The sequence below is a fragment of the Zerene cesonia genome, chromosome 7 (assembly GCF_012273895.1).
Source record: "Zerene cesonia ecotype Mississippi chromosome 7, Zerene_cesonia_1.1, whole genome shotgun sequence".
In the NCBI taxonomy this organism is placed as follows: Eukaryota; Metazoa; Arthropoda; class Insecta; order Lepidoptera; family Pieridae; genus Zerene; species Zerene cesonia.
Window position 1 is genome coordinate 4,474,883 of NC_052108.1, and position 16,630 is coordinate 4,491,512.

At 31.6% G+C, this 16,630-nt stretch overlaps 1 protein-coding gene across 3 annotated transcripts in view; it reads left to right on the forward strand.

The window, feature by feature from the left end:
• Window positions 1-10,056, forward strand: part of LOC119840899 — a 40,199-nt gene extending 30,143 nt beyond the window's left edge. Inside the window, exons 7-12 of one of the 3 annotated variants that reach the window (XM_038367674.1) lie at window positions 3,217-3,372; window positions 3,611-3,760; window positions 5,446-5,508; window positions 6,272-6,421; window positions 8,204-8,381; window positions 9,528-10,056. In XM_038367674.1, coding sequence (XP_038223602.1) covers window positions 3,217-3,372; window positions 3,611-3,760; window positions 5,446-5,508; window positions 6,272-6,421; window positions 8,204-8,381; window positions 9,528-9,613 — 783 coding nt within the window. In that variant the 3' untranslated portion in view covers window positions 9,614-10,056. Of the gene's footprint in view, window positions 1-3,216; window positions 3,373-3,610; window positions 3,761-5,442; window positions 5,509-6,271; window positions 6,422-8,203; window positions 8,382-9,527 lie in introns of all 3 variants that reach the window. The other 2 variants (XM_038367673.1, XM_038367675.1) reach the window with 2 other exon arrangements.
• Window positions 10,057-16,630: the final 6,574 nt, after the last annotated feature.

The window sequence follows — 16,630 nt, forward strand, 5'->3', positions numbered from 1 at the left end:
CCTGTGCGTTGTTAGTGAGCTGGATAATCGAAGACCGGATCCAGCTTGAAGGTATCGGAACAATAGGAAGCGGTCCCAGAGCATAGTACATCTTGAGGAATCTAAGATTACTTTTATTGTTTTCAGCTGAAATCAGAATTTGAATAATTATATAAAAATGTTTGAGAATAAAAATAAAATTTACCGAACTTGGCACTAAACAATGGTGAGGCTTATACTTATATTTCGGATCACAATGGAAAGTGCTTAATTTGAACAATGTGAACAGAAGGTTAGCAATTTATCTCTTGCTCTGTTACAGGCCATATTTACATATTTATATTTATTTCAAAGGAGAATTTACATAACTTTATAATATGATGTAGTTTAAACTTTAATGTATTAAAATGATTCATGCAATTATATTAAAAATGGTAACATCAACCATCCATCATATAGTTGAAGGTATGAGCTTAATTTGCTCTGTGCATGACCATTTTAAATTGCTCATTTATTGCTGAGAACTTAGAACACGATTTATTCAAGGATTTAAAGCACTTGTAAATGTAATTCACATGTACCTACATAGATATTCGGGATATATACAAACCTAATTAACTATTGTTTTTACGTAAGGTGGAGTATATTTGATTACAATCAACGCTGTATTTTGGTTGACTCTGCATACTTAATTCTGGTTCATTGTTACTTTGGTAATAAACTGCGCTATTTAATATTCTCTCGGCGTAAATTTTTATTATCATCAATGTCTGAAGTCTATCCACATGTTAAGGAACTGAAAATACGAGGTCGACTTCAAAATGTACATAGAAAACATGAATACAGGAAGCAAACATCTTTTTTTTGTTATGGCCTTCCATAATAAACTCTGCCGGTGATTACATAAAGCGACATTTTACTAAATCTGATTTTATGTGTAAAAAATTCGAGAAAGCGAAAAGCAATATCGAGATTGAATCCTAATATATTGAAGCGTAAACATGCTGAGTGAAAAGAAATCGACGAAAGTAGATAGGCCATTAATGTTGAATTTATTATCCACAGTCACATCGAAAAGAAACATGTAAATGAGCTGTGATATTGAACGGATGTGTCTTGTTCATACTTTCGATACAAGGATGATATATTCCAAGATTCAACCATAATATTTGTTGTTTTATCTAAAACCGGTTGAGGTATGTTTGTATTAATCTGTCGGTGTATATATAGCGATAGTGGCATTGGTCTCGACGGATGCAACAAAAATACGGTTTGTTAAAAAATTAAACGGAAACCGTATGTTAATTACGGTATATATCTAATTTAATTTATATTGACTGTCTTACGAAGGTCATGATGTTTGCTGGTAGCTCTTCAATTTCTGGTACCGTTATATTATGTTAACGAATTGGCAATGTAGGTAGTGTCTAAATGTCTTAATTGAATCTAAGTTTGATCTTGATGGGTATCACGTAAACTTCATACTTTATACAAAATATGTATTTAGAATTTAAAACAATAATTTTTACCCTTTTAATACAGACAGAGGGATATCGTGTATCTTTAATTAAAAAAACAAACTTATGCGCGCCTAAGAGCTTAATTGGAAATTTAAATTATATTGAAAATATAAGTTACACTCGTTATTTACAACGCAGTAAAGAGTTCTTAATTAAAATATACAAAGTATTAATAAAATTGCAGACGCAATATAAAGGAACAGGAACGTATCAACAATATAACAATTAATAATGATACGTGGACAATACAAAGAGCCACCTCTTCCGTGTTTTTATTTCGTTCCGCATCAATCATTGGAGTGTAACTTGAATATTAATAAACTTGATCTAATCAGCTAATCATAATTCATAACTTTTATGTATACGTTCCTTCCAGCGAGAAAATTAATATAGAAATTGCAATAAAATATAAAGCATTTAAGCATATTTAATAACTGTGCCATTCTTATGATCAATAATAATTATATGTTGTTAGATATTAAACAAATATTTACGTTAGAATTTTCAACTTTCCAACTAACCATGATTATTATATTATAAATTATCTACAAATGTATTTTTGTAGGACGCAGCACGGAAGTAAACAATAATAAAAAAGTTGATCGAAGCTATTATTTAAATCATGATTTATTCAAAAAAATAACAGTGTTCATTTTTTTATTCTGCACAAACAACTCTGTTTAGATAGCTATAATAATGTATTGTGCAAATTGCTATCGAAAATAACAGTAATTTTCATCTCACGTAGAGCACGCCGCGATGCTTTGTTTTTACACACTCGGGTCATTGATTCGGTATTGGCGTTGACCAGTGATGTGCGATCGTATGATGTCAACATAAGCACTGCGTTTGCACAATGGGCGCATGTTTTATTCATACCACTACGCTGTACACTTTTATTATCTTTTGTTCTCTATAATTTCATCTCAAATAAGTTAATAATTCTAATAAAAAGGTTGTCAATTCAACTTTAAAAATCCGTATATCTTACAAGAGAGAGCCGATTGTATTGTTTGTTCAAGATGTTTAGGGAAATACATGTCAAATAAAATAATGTATTGTGAACCTTGTTATATTTGGGGAACAGACTGTTCTGATATTACTATTTTCATACAAGTATAACAATCCGTTTTTGATTAAACGGAGAGAGGCAAATTGAATGATCCCAAATCCTTATTTCTGCTAACTCTTCTATAAAAAAGAAAAAATGGCTGTATAACTGATGATGTTGATATGGATTAATCGAGTCGTGTGGGATGACTCCTTATTTAAAAATTATTTCACATGTTATATTATGAAAATTTTTAAATAATTACATATTCTATCAATACGTATTGATAGAATGAAAATAAAGATGATTCTTAGTTATTGAAATTTCATATTAAATTTACAATTTATCTTTATGAAAATCAAAAGAATAAAAGGTCAAAATGGTTTCTCATAAGAATGATTAATGTTATTTATTTAAAAAATAATATCATCATTACCATAATACTGTTGTGCTAAAGAAAGTGGAACGATAAACGGGCTTCGATTATATCTTAAAAATACATAGAATTTATTATTCTTTCAATAAATATATACGGAAACCACATCACATTTAAACTTTTTCACCTTTCATTTAATTTCCATTCGAAGGAAAGCTCCCTCCGTAAAAATTAAATTATCGAAATAGTAAACATAATTGTATCTTATTTTAACAATTTCTTATTATCAGATGCCATGGGATTCCTCAGAGGAACAGATGGGTGGACCCAGGGAGATGCGCATTCACGTTCAAAGAGTAATGGCCATCCCAGCTAACATGCCCCCGGCTGAGAACATGGGACCGTTCGCGCCCCCACCACCACCACAAAACCAGGAACAACATGAGGTATAGATTTGCGATCTATATGATATTTAAAAACTGAAAACGATTCGGTATAGTAGATCATCTGTTTTCTTTCATATTAAATCAATAATTTAAAAAATAATAACTAGCCTCATATTTGAAACCATACCACACTATTATTGAAGCGTATACGAGTATATTCGGCTTGTCAATGTGTCTAAAGTCAAAATGGATGGATGGAATAATATTGTACGTATTACAATTAACTAATGATTTTCAGCAACGTATGTTCCCCGAAGAGCAAATGCCAGTACCCCGCGGTATGCGTGTGATTGCTGTCCCCGCACCCCATAACATGGCCCCAACCCCAGAGGTCATGGGACATTTTGCACCCCCACCACCACCAGCCCAACAACAGGATCAAGATGAGGTAATATGAACTGTTTTTTTATTTTCTTATAATACCTGCGAAACCCTTGCAAGATCTTGATTTTCGATTTCAATATTAATAGAATGAATATTTAATTACGTAGACAATGTTAACTGATAATATTACAATTGAAAATATATTCATGAGTTTATGCGCAATTAGAATTTGTGCCTACCAATTTTTCGTCATTGTCTTGTTTTTTTCTCATAATAGCTATTGGCATATTATTGTATTCTATAGGCTATTCTGAGAATTTTAGCTGTATTAATGCGTTATTGTATTTATGTATAGGAATGGAATAATTGGTAATGAAACGGCTAAAAGCATAGTTAAGTTATCTATAATCCACATCAAAGTATACTCCGATAATTACTACTTTTAACCATTGGTAGTATTACACATCAAAATTATTTACAACACACGTTGCTATCTATCGATTTATACTTTCTCTTTATCACAGTAGTAAAAAATAATTCTTTGATTAATATTATTCAATAAATATCCCAGACTGTACTTTATTAAATAAAAATGCAAATTCATAAAAAGTTATTTAATACAATATTTAAAGGAGTAATATGAAGAAGTAGATAGTGCTTAAAAAGTCCAATACGTATTGATTGTGCCATTATAAAAAGTCAAAGCATGGAAGTTTGATGATTATTTGACAAAGAATATGTCGTGAGCCGTTTATTGTATAGCTATTCTAGGGAACCAGTATGTTTTAAAGCGTGAAAAACTCGCCATTCGTTTACACAAAAAATTGCATTAGAATGAATCTAAAGGCCTTAGCCATTACATGTATTCCAACATAGTATAAATAAGATTCTTCTGTATAACCAAAAAAAAATCTTGCATAACTTATATTTATTATAAATTTACAACGCAGGTACGCATGCATATAGGTGCGTCGTATGTACCATATGATATTGTAAATATGTATGTTAATGACTTTTTGCTCAGAAGGTGAAGGAACTTTCCTGTTCCTTAGCATACGGGTACAATATTTACTCAAGTATATTGGCGTTTAAAAGGAATGTTATGTACACAATATAATATGTAAGTTGTCTGATAGTTATAATAAGTCGTTTACCTTCTTTAGATAGATGATAATTGATACAATATGAAATAACGACACACGTCCGTTATTTGTAGCTAGACGACCCTGTAAACTTAAGCTGCAAAAAACTTTGCTGTTGCTTTTTTATAAGAGCCTATAACTATTACAGCGAACTTAAAAATATGAAAATTGTTAGAGTTTCACAGTTCAATTTTAGCTTGATGTAAATGTATACAGTCTCACAGCGCTAAATATCAATAATATATAAAACAATGAGTCAGACGTTAACATAGCAAAGGAAAAATTAGTATATGTTATTACGTTTGCTGTTGTAAATGACTTTTAGTGATAATAATGTTTTAATCATAGCAGCAAACTGTATTAATATAAATTATTATCAAATATTCCTATTCTAAGATTTTAAACCTATAACAAAAATCTAATATTTAATTAAACACATACGAAACACTAACCGAGGCGACCGTTATATGTGAATACGCATGTCAGGTGCAATTTCACTCGATACAGTTCATTAATTAACCTAATAGTTCTAACATTACTAGAGCAATAAATTTTATGAACCAAAGCGGTTTTTTAATGTTTATTATTCATAAATATTTTACAGCAGCCCGCTGTCCTTCACCAGTTCGTACCTCAAACGGCTCCGACACAGGAATTGGAACAACCAGAGGTAATTTTATGAATCGTACAATTTCAATTTGAAATTGGTATTAAATATTACAAAATAATTATATACAGAACAGCAGACCAAAGAGATAATAGATAGCGATATAAACTGACATCTCTTTAATACAAGTAAATATTAAATAGACTCAAAACTTCACAAACTAGTAAGATATAAACATGTCATGCAACTAATGAGCAAGTTTTCTAGAAAACTGCACTCGCATTTCTTCTGAAATACATATTACATTCCTGTTAAATTCTTGGGATGTGATGCATATAATAAAAAGAAAAAGAAATTCAAGAGAGCATAATGGGTAATATTATATGTGAATGTGATATATAATACGCATCAAAATGCATTCATTTTAGATCTTTACACATGTAACTATTCAAGATGGCATATTGCAATAAACCATACAAGACGTTTATTTAGAAATTTAAGACTTTTTAACGGAATTTTAAACGCGGTTTATTCATTATATTATTTAATCCGACGTTTCGAAAATTTTACAGCGAGCGTGGTCACGGGGGACTAAGATTCTTAGAATCCGTTGAAAAATTTTAAATATCTAAATGTATAATACTCGCGTAAAATTAAACACAAGAAAATACCATATAAGCATATCCAAAATTTAAAAAATCGACCGAGAGTGTCTAGATTCTAGAGGAACTGCGTTACAATTCCATTAGTGAATATGTAACAACATATACAATTCAGCAACCTCGACTTTAGCCCTGAACGCTGATACACATACAACGTTATACAGGTACAGAAAATGCAAATGGAAGGCAGCCCAGTACAAATGAATCTGCCGTACGACCTCACTCAGGACGACCTCAGAATGATCCACCGCACCGCGCAGGACGCTATCGCCAATCAGCGGCGCGAACAGCAGATCGACAACGACATGCAGGAGGTGAACTACTGAAAACGCATTTACATTTCAGTCGCACGCCGACACTCTTACTGGATAGTCGTATAGACCCATTTCAGATTTGCAGTCTTGAATCGCATTGGCAATTTTTACTAAATGCATTGATTATCTTAATATTGGATGGATAATTAATAAAATAGCATGTCGTAAACTACAAAAATTAACTAATGATATGGTTTGTTAATACTTGAAACATAAAAGTTTTATTTTTCATTCCAACAAATAATAATATCATGCCAACAATTAGATACTTATATTATTTAAAACACTATTCCAAGCGTTTATATGATAGAAACTGCTCGGAAAGCTTCTGTAATTTTTTCTTCTCATTTAGGCAAACATAATATAATTCTATATGTTGAAAGTAATTTTCTTTTATTACCGGCTCATTTTAAAGAATGAGCTATGAGTTTGAGTCAGAAATTCCGAAGAAATTTCTCATTCTCGTTGTAAGTGTGGAAGATGTCATTATATTAGTGATAAAGAATTTATCTTGTTATGTAAACAAATTTAACATGCTTTAATTTAATTTGTGTTTAAGACAATTTAACACACTCACTGACAAATTATTATTAACTTAACCCATTTTCTTGTGCTTTATTAATAAATAGCGAAAACATTTATTATTATTATTATTCAGATAATAAGGCTGATATTGTAATTCATTGAAAATTCATATGTTTTAGATTGATGATCGACTTATATATGAAGCTGTTTGAATTGGTTCCGAGCATAGGTTTCATATACACCGACCTCTATAAAATAAATTTACGTATGCGCTTAAATAAATCCCTCATAAGTGGGGTCGCGAGAGAGTAGTTACAATTTATTTATTTATATCGGTAAAATAAGTGAAGATGTACGGATTAAACCACCCACCGTGTCGTATGATTTTATTGAACGTTTAGATACTTTTAAAAGAACGATGACTTTTCCTCAATAAAATAAATTAATGGTTATCATTAACACATTCTTATATTTTAAAAAGAAAGCTTTTTATGTTTGTCAAGCAGTTGTTTTTATTGTTGTTTAGACATATATAAGAGCCAGAACGCTCAATAGCACGCATGCAGAATATGTTCTTTGGGAGATTTAGAAAGCATTTTTAAAAGAAAGTTCAAGAATTAGTGCTTCGTGCTAGAGCGTGCAGAGCTCCTGTATTTTTCTGCGAAGCCTTTAAGCATAGATAACTGTGTACGTTAGCAATTTAGCAATACAATATTTAAACACTTTTATGACAAGTATGTATATACTCCAACAATCAATTTAATTTAACCTTTTAAATTAAACATCGGGTAGGTCGTTTAAATAAACGGGTTTTATTCTAGGTTTAGATAGTTAAAACTGGTTTAGAAGTTTTTTAACTGCTCTTACTTTTAAAACGTGTTTTGCGCAAGCGAGTCAGTTAAAATCGCTACGACGAAGTTGTCACTGTAAATAGAAAAAAATCTAACTTTTCAAAAAAAATAGTTTTAATCGTAACATTCAATATATGTCGTCTGTCCCAGTTAGCTACCACAAAAATATGTACTCACTCTCAATCAATCTTTATACATAATATTTATTCTATGTTTGTGTTTGGCACTGAACTCACCCTAAACAGCTGGACCGATTTTATTACAATTTTTTCTATACGTTTTTGTGGGTTTAAGAATTCAATTTGCGAGCGAAGCGAACGAGCGAAGCCAACTAGATAAATAGCAAAAGCTATTAAATAATGATATTTTATATTTAGTTATCACAGAACGTAAAGTGGTAAAACAGCGTTTATTCCAGGTGAAGACGATAATGAACACACTGGCGGCTGCCGCGGAGGCGGAGGCGGAGGAGCAGTCTCGCGGCGAGGAACACGAGGACTCCTACGCGCAGGACGCGCACGCGCAGGCGCCGCGCGCCCCACGCACTCTCTTGCTGCCACAGGATATGGACGGCAGGCCCCATTGTAAGTTAGCTTACTATGCTGATAGACTAGACTATAGCGCGTTCCCTTGTAAAAATTTTGTTTTTTTTTTATTTTGTTGTGACGCTCAATGTTTTAAAAACAGAAACCTTATTTTAAAATAAGACGAGCGTATGACACAGAAGTGAATGCAAGGTACTACGAAATGTTACAAGTAAATGCACATACTCATTGAGAATTGCACCGAACAGAGCGTTGACTTTTTGTAGGAACGCTACATTACAAAGAAAAATACGAGAAAATTCCCTAGTGTTCACATCTTTAATGTTTATAGGTGATCCTACTAACCTTATATTGTCTTCGCGAAATGTCAATCGCGTGAAGCTTTAATAGTCAATTCATACACACGGGCACGCGTACTTTTTTACTGCATAGGATATGGAATATGGATGTCAGGGCCCATTGTAAATTAGCGTATTATTAATTAGTTGACCTGTTAGACGTTATTCTGTCTTTACGATCTATCAAACGCATAAAGTTAACGAAGTCTTTAATTAATACTCGCAAGTTGCGTAGACTCGTGTCTAATGTGCCATATACATATTATGTTAATTAATTATATTGGTTATATTGTAATTAGAAGTTAAAGCTCTAACTTCTAATTTTCGTTTTTAATTACTAGCTAAGGGTTGATTTATCTTATACAATACTATCTGCGAAATGTCTGAGAATATTTTTTACTAATTCTGTAAGCGTCAAACTTTAAGTTACATCTTTTTCAATAACAACATAATATATATGTATACAAAAAAAAATTTAAGCCACGTAACAGTGACAGCCATGTGACAGTGGTTTTATCGCACCTATGTATTGTGTAATTATTAATCGGATTAAAAAATTTATAATTAAATTAAGCAATTAGTCATTCGAAATTTATTTAGGATATAAAATGTTAATGATAACTCTTTCTTTTGCTGAAAGCTGCAAAATTTTCGGTAATTTACGCATTTGCATGTATTTAAAAGTAATAGGTATTCATATTTAATTATACTCTCTTTGACCTTTTATGGTGTTGTATAAACATAAAATTCTATATAAATAGGTTGCACGACTCTACTAACTTACTCAATTAATCAGTCATTATGTCTTTTATATGTTATAGAAATAATAAAATTAACTTTTTTTCAGATATGCAACCTCGTTCGGTTCGCAGCGTGGACGCGCTGTTGAATAAAGAGAAGCGCGTGAAGCGCTGCGCTTGCAGCTGCGCCTAATCGCTAGCAAGGCGCCAGCGTAGCACCGTCGTTAGACATTCCGTCCATCATTCCAAAATTACAATTTTGTTATAGTTTTAAATGGTTTCGGTAACAGTTTGTAAATAAAGATGTTGATACATAAACGACCGGTGGTGTTTAATTTGTAAGAATTGGCTGTTAATAATCTCTATCGACCATTCTCATTCAGTATTTTAGAATCGAATATTTATAGATGTAGTGATAACTATAAATCGTTTTTAAATATAAATATAGAATTACTTGTTAATGTGTAATAACTGCGCGTTTAAATTGTAAAATGCTTTCAATTCGCCGGTATGGGTATTCCGTTGTCGTAACCATGTTACAATAAATTACCTAGATTTGTGATCCTAAATTAAATTTTTATTAGTTTTAACACTGTGCTGTGTTTTAATCATTTTCCATAAACCTTTTTATCCGAATTAGTTTTTTATTTCTCACCCTTTCATCCCAATGCATATATGATCATCCTATTGAAATATCCTATGAAATATAAAAAAATTAAAGAACTGGCTTTGCCATAACAGTTGCGTTGCAATTATTTGAACTGGCTTCAGATCATTGAAAAGTTTGTAGTTCTTTTTTTAGATGTAAAGTAAGTAAAATGTTTTCTGCTATCATAAAAAATATATACTGAATATAACTGTTACAATCTAATAAGCCAACAGATGAAAAGATAAAGGTTTATAAGCAAACATAATAAAATGTTATTATGGTGAAAATAATAGCGTTCTTCTAATCTTATCCACTACGAAATTATCACATCAAAATTATTCCTGGAATCGCTAATGGATCTGACTATTTTGTAAGTTAGCCTGTCATTTAGAAAATAAGCTACCGTCATTATGTAAGTGATACTACTTAAACAAATTTTACGTACAGAGTTGCTTTTAGTTTCTCAAAGATAATTAAAATATCAGACATTTGGGAATGTATATGTAATACTTGTATTAAAAATAAGGGTTATTTATACCTATCCTAACTGTATAAACTTGATGTAGAAATATTTTTTCCAAAAAAGCATTATGATTTAAAACCAGGTAACACATTTGCAGAGACCTAACATCTGCAAATGTTTATGGGTGGTGATCACGAGGTGAATCACCAGATTGATTGCCCACTAGCATCATCAAATTGAACGTTTGTTTATCAAAGTGTCTGATAAGGTATATTAATCTTATAGGTTGTATATCAAAATATGAATATTAGGTGCTTGTTAGTGACCAATACTCGTGTTAATTACTACTGTACTTTGTTCATAATATAAACATTTATACATCCACATGGATGTCCGACATCATTGATTTATAACGCAAACTCAAGGTAAACAGTTATATCAATGAGACAATATTATTTTTTTTTAATATACTGCTACTTACAAAACTGTTTACTTTGATAATATTATTAATAATATTTAAAAATGTATGATGTATGGCGGTAAATTCTTAGTTTTAATCAGTTGGATATGTATTATATTATAAAATTTTCATTAATTGAACTCGGATGGAAGTATCTTTCTCCCAAAGGAACGGACGTATCTACGGATGTTTATAACCGTTGTATTAACTCCTTTTCATATCTTCTATTTTAAGTGTTTTATTTGAGACTGGTAATATTTACAGGACTGCATTAACTTTGACCATATAAAAATTCTAACAATATAACAGAAGGTAAACGTTAATTTAGCGAATGCATATTGTTCGCCGGCCGCACGATCAATAAATTTAAAATATGGGTCAAGCTCAGTTTGTCACGGTCCAGGTGACTCGTCTCTGTGACAAGTAATTTGCTTTATATAACAGAACAGGGTAGTGGAGCTGTAGAGCTGGAATGCCTAATGGTAATCACCACCGCCCAGGAACATTCGCGCGAATGCGCTGCCCGCTTTTGCCCGAAACGGGCCTCCCGCTCCCTCACTCACAGCACAAAAAAAATAACTTGTTACTATTCCACGCCGGTCTCCTGTGGGGTGTGGTACTTCCCCTGTGCTAGCTTGCCCAATTCATGCCAAAGCGTGCTCGACTCCGAGAAATCGGTCCAGTTGTTTTTGTGTGAAGTATTACAAACATATATACAAAAACAAAAATGTTTCCTCTTTATATATTAGTTTTAAATATTTATGTGATATAAGAAAGTTTACATAAAATTTTAAAGGCTCGACCATTTTGAATATATTCTGTTATATAGGCTACAAAGCTATGGTTTTAAATACTTATGTGATATAAGAAAGTTTACATAAAATTTTAAAGGCTCGACCATTTTGAATATATTCTGTTATATAGGCTACAAAGCTATGGTAAAAAAAATAATTGAGAAGTACGAGTATAATGGAACAGATACGGGCGATACAAATTCATTCATCGAGTTCTTTTCATTTGAGTTCAACTATTTCATTTGAGTTTATTTTTTCATAATATTCTTATAAAATACTACAGATTTATATTTTTAATATACCATATACGTCGATATAAAGTCAGTAAATTAATAGTCGGTAGAACATGATTCGATGAGACCAAAATAATAATAAATAACTGCTCTCTATAGAGCTTATTGTTAGTAACAAATCTCCCCTTTTCCACTTCAAGCCTCTGGGTTGACTTTAAATACGTCCCTTGTGTTTAAAATCATTACAAGTTGAGTCTTTGGGGTAGAAAATCGATATTTGCTTAATATTTTGATAATGATCAGAGAAGCGAGAAATTAGATTTGATACGATACATCTTAAATTTTATTTATTTGTTGTGTCTGGTGTACAGAAACAATTAGCAGTTAAAAAAAGATAAATAATTATTTAACAATTACTTAAATCACGAGAACTGTACCTATCCTGATTTTGATTCATAGTTTATTATAAGACTATTATCGTGTAGCCCTAAAATCTAAATAGTAACTTTTTGTATCAGATTCATGTGGCTTGATTTAAAAAAATCAAAAAATTATTAATTATCAAACAAATAAAAAAAGAATTCAGCTTTATTCCATTAAGTATTATAAGATTAAAAGCTATTCTTTGCACGTCTGCTTTCGTTCAACATTTCTTAGAAGTTTGACATGTCACGTAGATGTTGCAACCCAAAGGAATTGTACTCTTATTACTGACTCAGAGCTTTTTCTATAACATGAGATTAAGATTAAATCGTTTGTTCGTCATGTAAACTATATCATGAAGGCACGGATTATTATCAACTATGGCAGCAACAAGTTAAATGGTTCAATGATCACAGCTTGTTTACGATTCCCGTTATCACTTGACGAGTGTGATAAAGTATGATAATATTCAATATTGAATTTTATGGCTCCGTTGTAATAAAGACTAACGAGCTTTGTATAACAAGTGGATGTTTATTGTTCATGGCGACGCCTCTTTTACGTCGAGATATGACAAGTAACATGACAAAGCGCCTAAAATAGACAGTCTTCAGTTGTCCCGCCCTCACTTAGATATTCGACGAATTAATAAGCAATTGATTGTTAGTACGATTTTATACGCTGTAATGAGCAATGGCAATTGCGCTGGTGATAAGCTGATGGTAAGGGATCATCACCGCTCATGTACATTTACAAATGCGTTGTCCACTCTGGTATAAAGAAGGATTGGTGGAAGGAATAAAGGAATGAATGGGAAGGGCGAGCATATTACAATATTTATTTATTTCTTGAATGCAATGCAACATAAAATTTTCGAATGAGATATTTAATTGTTTAAAGCTTGCTGACTTATGTTTCGTTAATTTTATTACACTGTCTTTAAACAGATTTGTTATAAACTATGTTTTTGCTTTAATAATTAATATTTCAAAATAAAATTACCGTAGTAGAACTTCTTAAACAATCCTTATTATTATAAAATATAACGCAAACTTTTAATTACATTACCTAAAAGATTTCCTATTTAAAGCAAAATTTATCGGAACCCTACTCGTTTATTATGGGTTGGTGTAGCATACAAAACTTACTAATCACTGTTAGAATGGCCACTCGTTTAAGAATAAATTACTGTTAGAAAGTTTCGCCAAAAGTAATTAAGTTACAGGAGTCGTTGGCTCTCACTAAATCCAGGCGAGCAAAACTGGGAGTCAATGCGCTGGGTACTTCGAGTCATAGCTTCAACGGAATATTAATAACCAATAGTTATATACTATAGTGTATTAAATTGGTTTCAACTGTATTAATGACCTAGCTTTCTGTCCGGGGTATTCCCCTGTATAGATCCCGTTTCCAAGAGACTAATATCAATAACTCCGGAATAAAAATGATCTACTGTCTCTGTACCAAATTTCATTGAAATCGGTTAAGTGTTTTAGGCGTGAAGGAGAGACAGACAGACATTTACTTTCTTCACATTATTACAAATTTCATCGAAATCGGTTAAGTGTTTTAGTCGTGAAGGAGAGACAGACAGACATTTAGTTTCTTCACATTATTTTTAATTGTAGATTGTGTTGAACGCTCTATATGTTCTTTTGTAAAATGGACTACACAAAAATAACTTACGTTAATTATTTATAGCCAATATGGGTATATTGCTTCAACATGCATAGATTCTACTAAATTATAACAAGGGCTTACATGCAATTGGCTAATTTAAACCTTTTTGCTTCTAATGGTCCTCCAGCGTCGATAGAATCGATTTTCAATTGTAATGCAATGGACACTGTAATAATTTAGCGCCAATGCCTTTGTTGGGTATATTTTTATAATATATGTTACAAAGCTTATCGATGACCTTTACTTTTTTTCATATTTACCAGCCATTATTATAACATAATAACTTGTTAAACTTTTTATTTAAACACTTTATTCTTAAACTATTTGATAATGACTTCGGTTTAACAACAATCAATGAATAGCAAAAAATAGGGCGATTCGATTGCAGTTTGTCGAGTTTTGATGATCAGTGTGCCGTGATTGAAAGCTTTTGGGATCACCTGTCGCATATACAATCAACAGGAAGCGTATCCGGGCGAGGCTCGAGCGAGCACGCAGCCTGCGGGGAAGGCAGTCACCGCCCAATCCGCCCTAGCGCTGAACGTCTCGCTACGGCCATCTGACGCGCTCGAGTGTTCCATTCATTTCATAACACTACTGCTCCCCATTGATAACGTATTTTAAGATTATGGAAATGTAAATTTTGATTAGACGTTGATACCTTTGGTGCGCAACAGCCAGAGCTAGGCGCCTTGCGCTCAAGGTGAGTTAAGTTTAAAATCTATTTAAATATATTTAATGTAGATGTACTTGCTTACAGTGTTCGAATGTTTTTGTATTCTGATTTAAGAATGATGTAAGGAAACGTTGTTCTAGAATATTCCAGAAGAGGATCGAGTAAATAAAGACGTACAGATATTTTTGTGTATGTTATGGTTATTTCGACATAATTTTAAGTATAATTTATGACATAAAAATAACAATAAAAAAAGATGTATCGCATATGAATTTGTATACGCTAAGATTTTTTATTCAGAGAGTTAGTCGAGAGAAAAGTCTATTGCGTAGTACCTATTACACGGAACTTTTTGTTAGTGTACAGCTTGCTTGTTTACATCATTATCAAAGAGCATAATTTATCGTTTTCTACTTCTATTTACTATGATACAGTAAGCGATGATAATGAAAATAAACAACAATTAACAGCAAAATAGCTCAATTTGATCGTAAAAGCAAAAACAGTTTTTTTATAAGTACCCGTTAAATCGAACATGCAAAGAAAGAGATAACAACAATAATCAATTGAAAATGTTGAAGCGTAAATAGACATTTTTAGATAATAATACAAATTATTAAATACGTACATGAATTTAAATATTTGTTTCGTTATTTATGGCTTAAAATATCCGTCATTGTTTGTTGTATGATATCGCTACATTAGGCTTTTATCATAAGTGCAGTCATCGTTATCCAATGCAATATATGTATCAAATTTATAACATAATTTATATTGCATTAGTATATCTCTTTCAAATTCATTTACATTCGGTACATTGAAAAATTTAATATCTATCGTCTAAAAATTCATCAATAAACTTTTTACACGGTCAAAATTATTACTTACTGGTTATTGTAATGGTTCAATTTAAAAGTTAATAGCCTATAAGGTATACGTCCTTTTGCCGAGAGCTTGAATGGTACTTTATGGTAGAAAGTAAGTAGGTACTTATTCATTTAATTTTTATGACAGAACCTAAGAACGAGAACTTTTTATACATTTTAGCTGTTTCCAATCAGGAGGATATTTTCTTCCTGTTTTTATGGCACATTACTTTTTAACTTTTTTTTGCCAACCCAGGCAGGTAGTACGATTATCTTATAATTTGTTAAAAGTATATCGATACTAGTAATGGAATACTTTTCTATATATTATTACTATTCTGCTTATTTTTAACGTAGGAACAAAAATCCACACACAGTTAAGAAAAATAATAAAAAATATTTAAGATGTCATACAGATCTTCAGTATTCTAATAATAATATACTTTAATAGTGTACAAATAAAACATTCTGATATCGGATTGCATGTCTATGCGATTGAAAATTAATATCTGTGACTATAATTGAAAGACTTTATACAAGTTTAAACATTGGCAATTTAATTTTTATTGCAAAGCTAATTTATTCATTTAGAATTTAAAGATTTGCAAAGGATTCTAAACGCGATTTATTCATTATATTATTTTACCCGACGGGGAGTCTTCCCATGACCACGCTCGCTGTAAAGTGTTCGAAACGTCGGTAAATAATATAATTTCTTATATTGTAAAGCTAAAGAGTTTGTTTGTTTATTTGAACGCACTAATCTCAGGAACTACTGGTCCGATTTGAAAAATTCTTTCAGTGTTAGATAGCCCATTTATTGAGGAAGGCTATAGGCTATATATGTACCACGGGCGGAGCCGGGGCGGGCCGCTAGTAATGAATAAATCGCGTACAAAATCCATAAAATAATCTTTAATTTCTAGATGTATAATACTCGCGTAAAATCATAAACAAGAAAATACA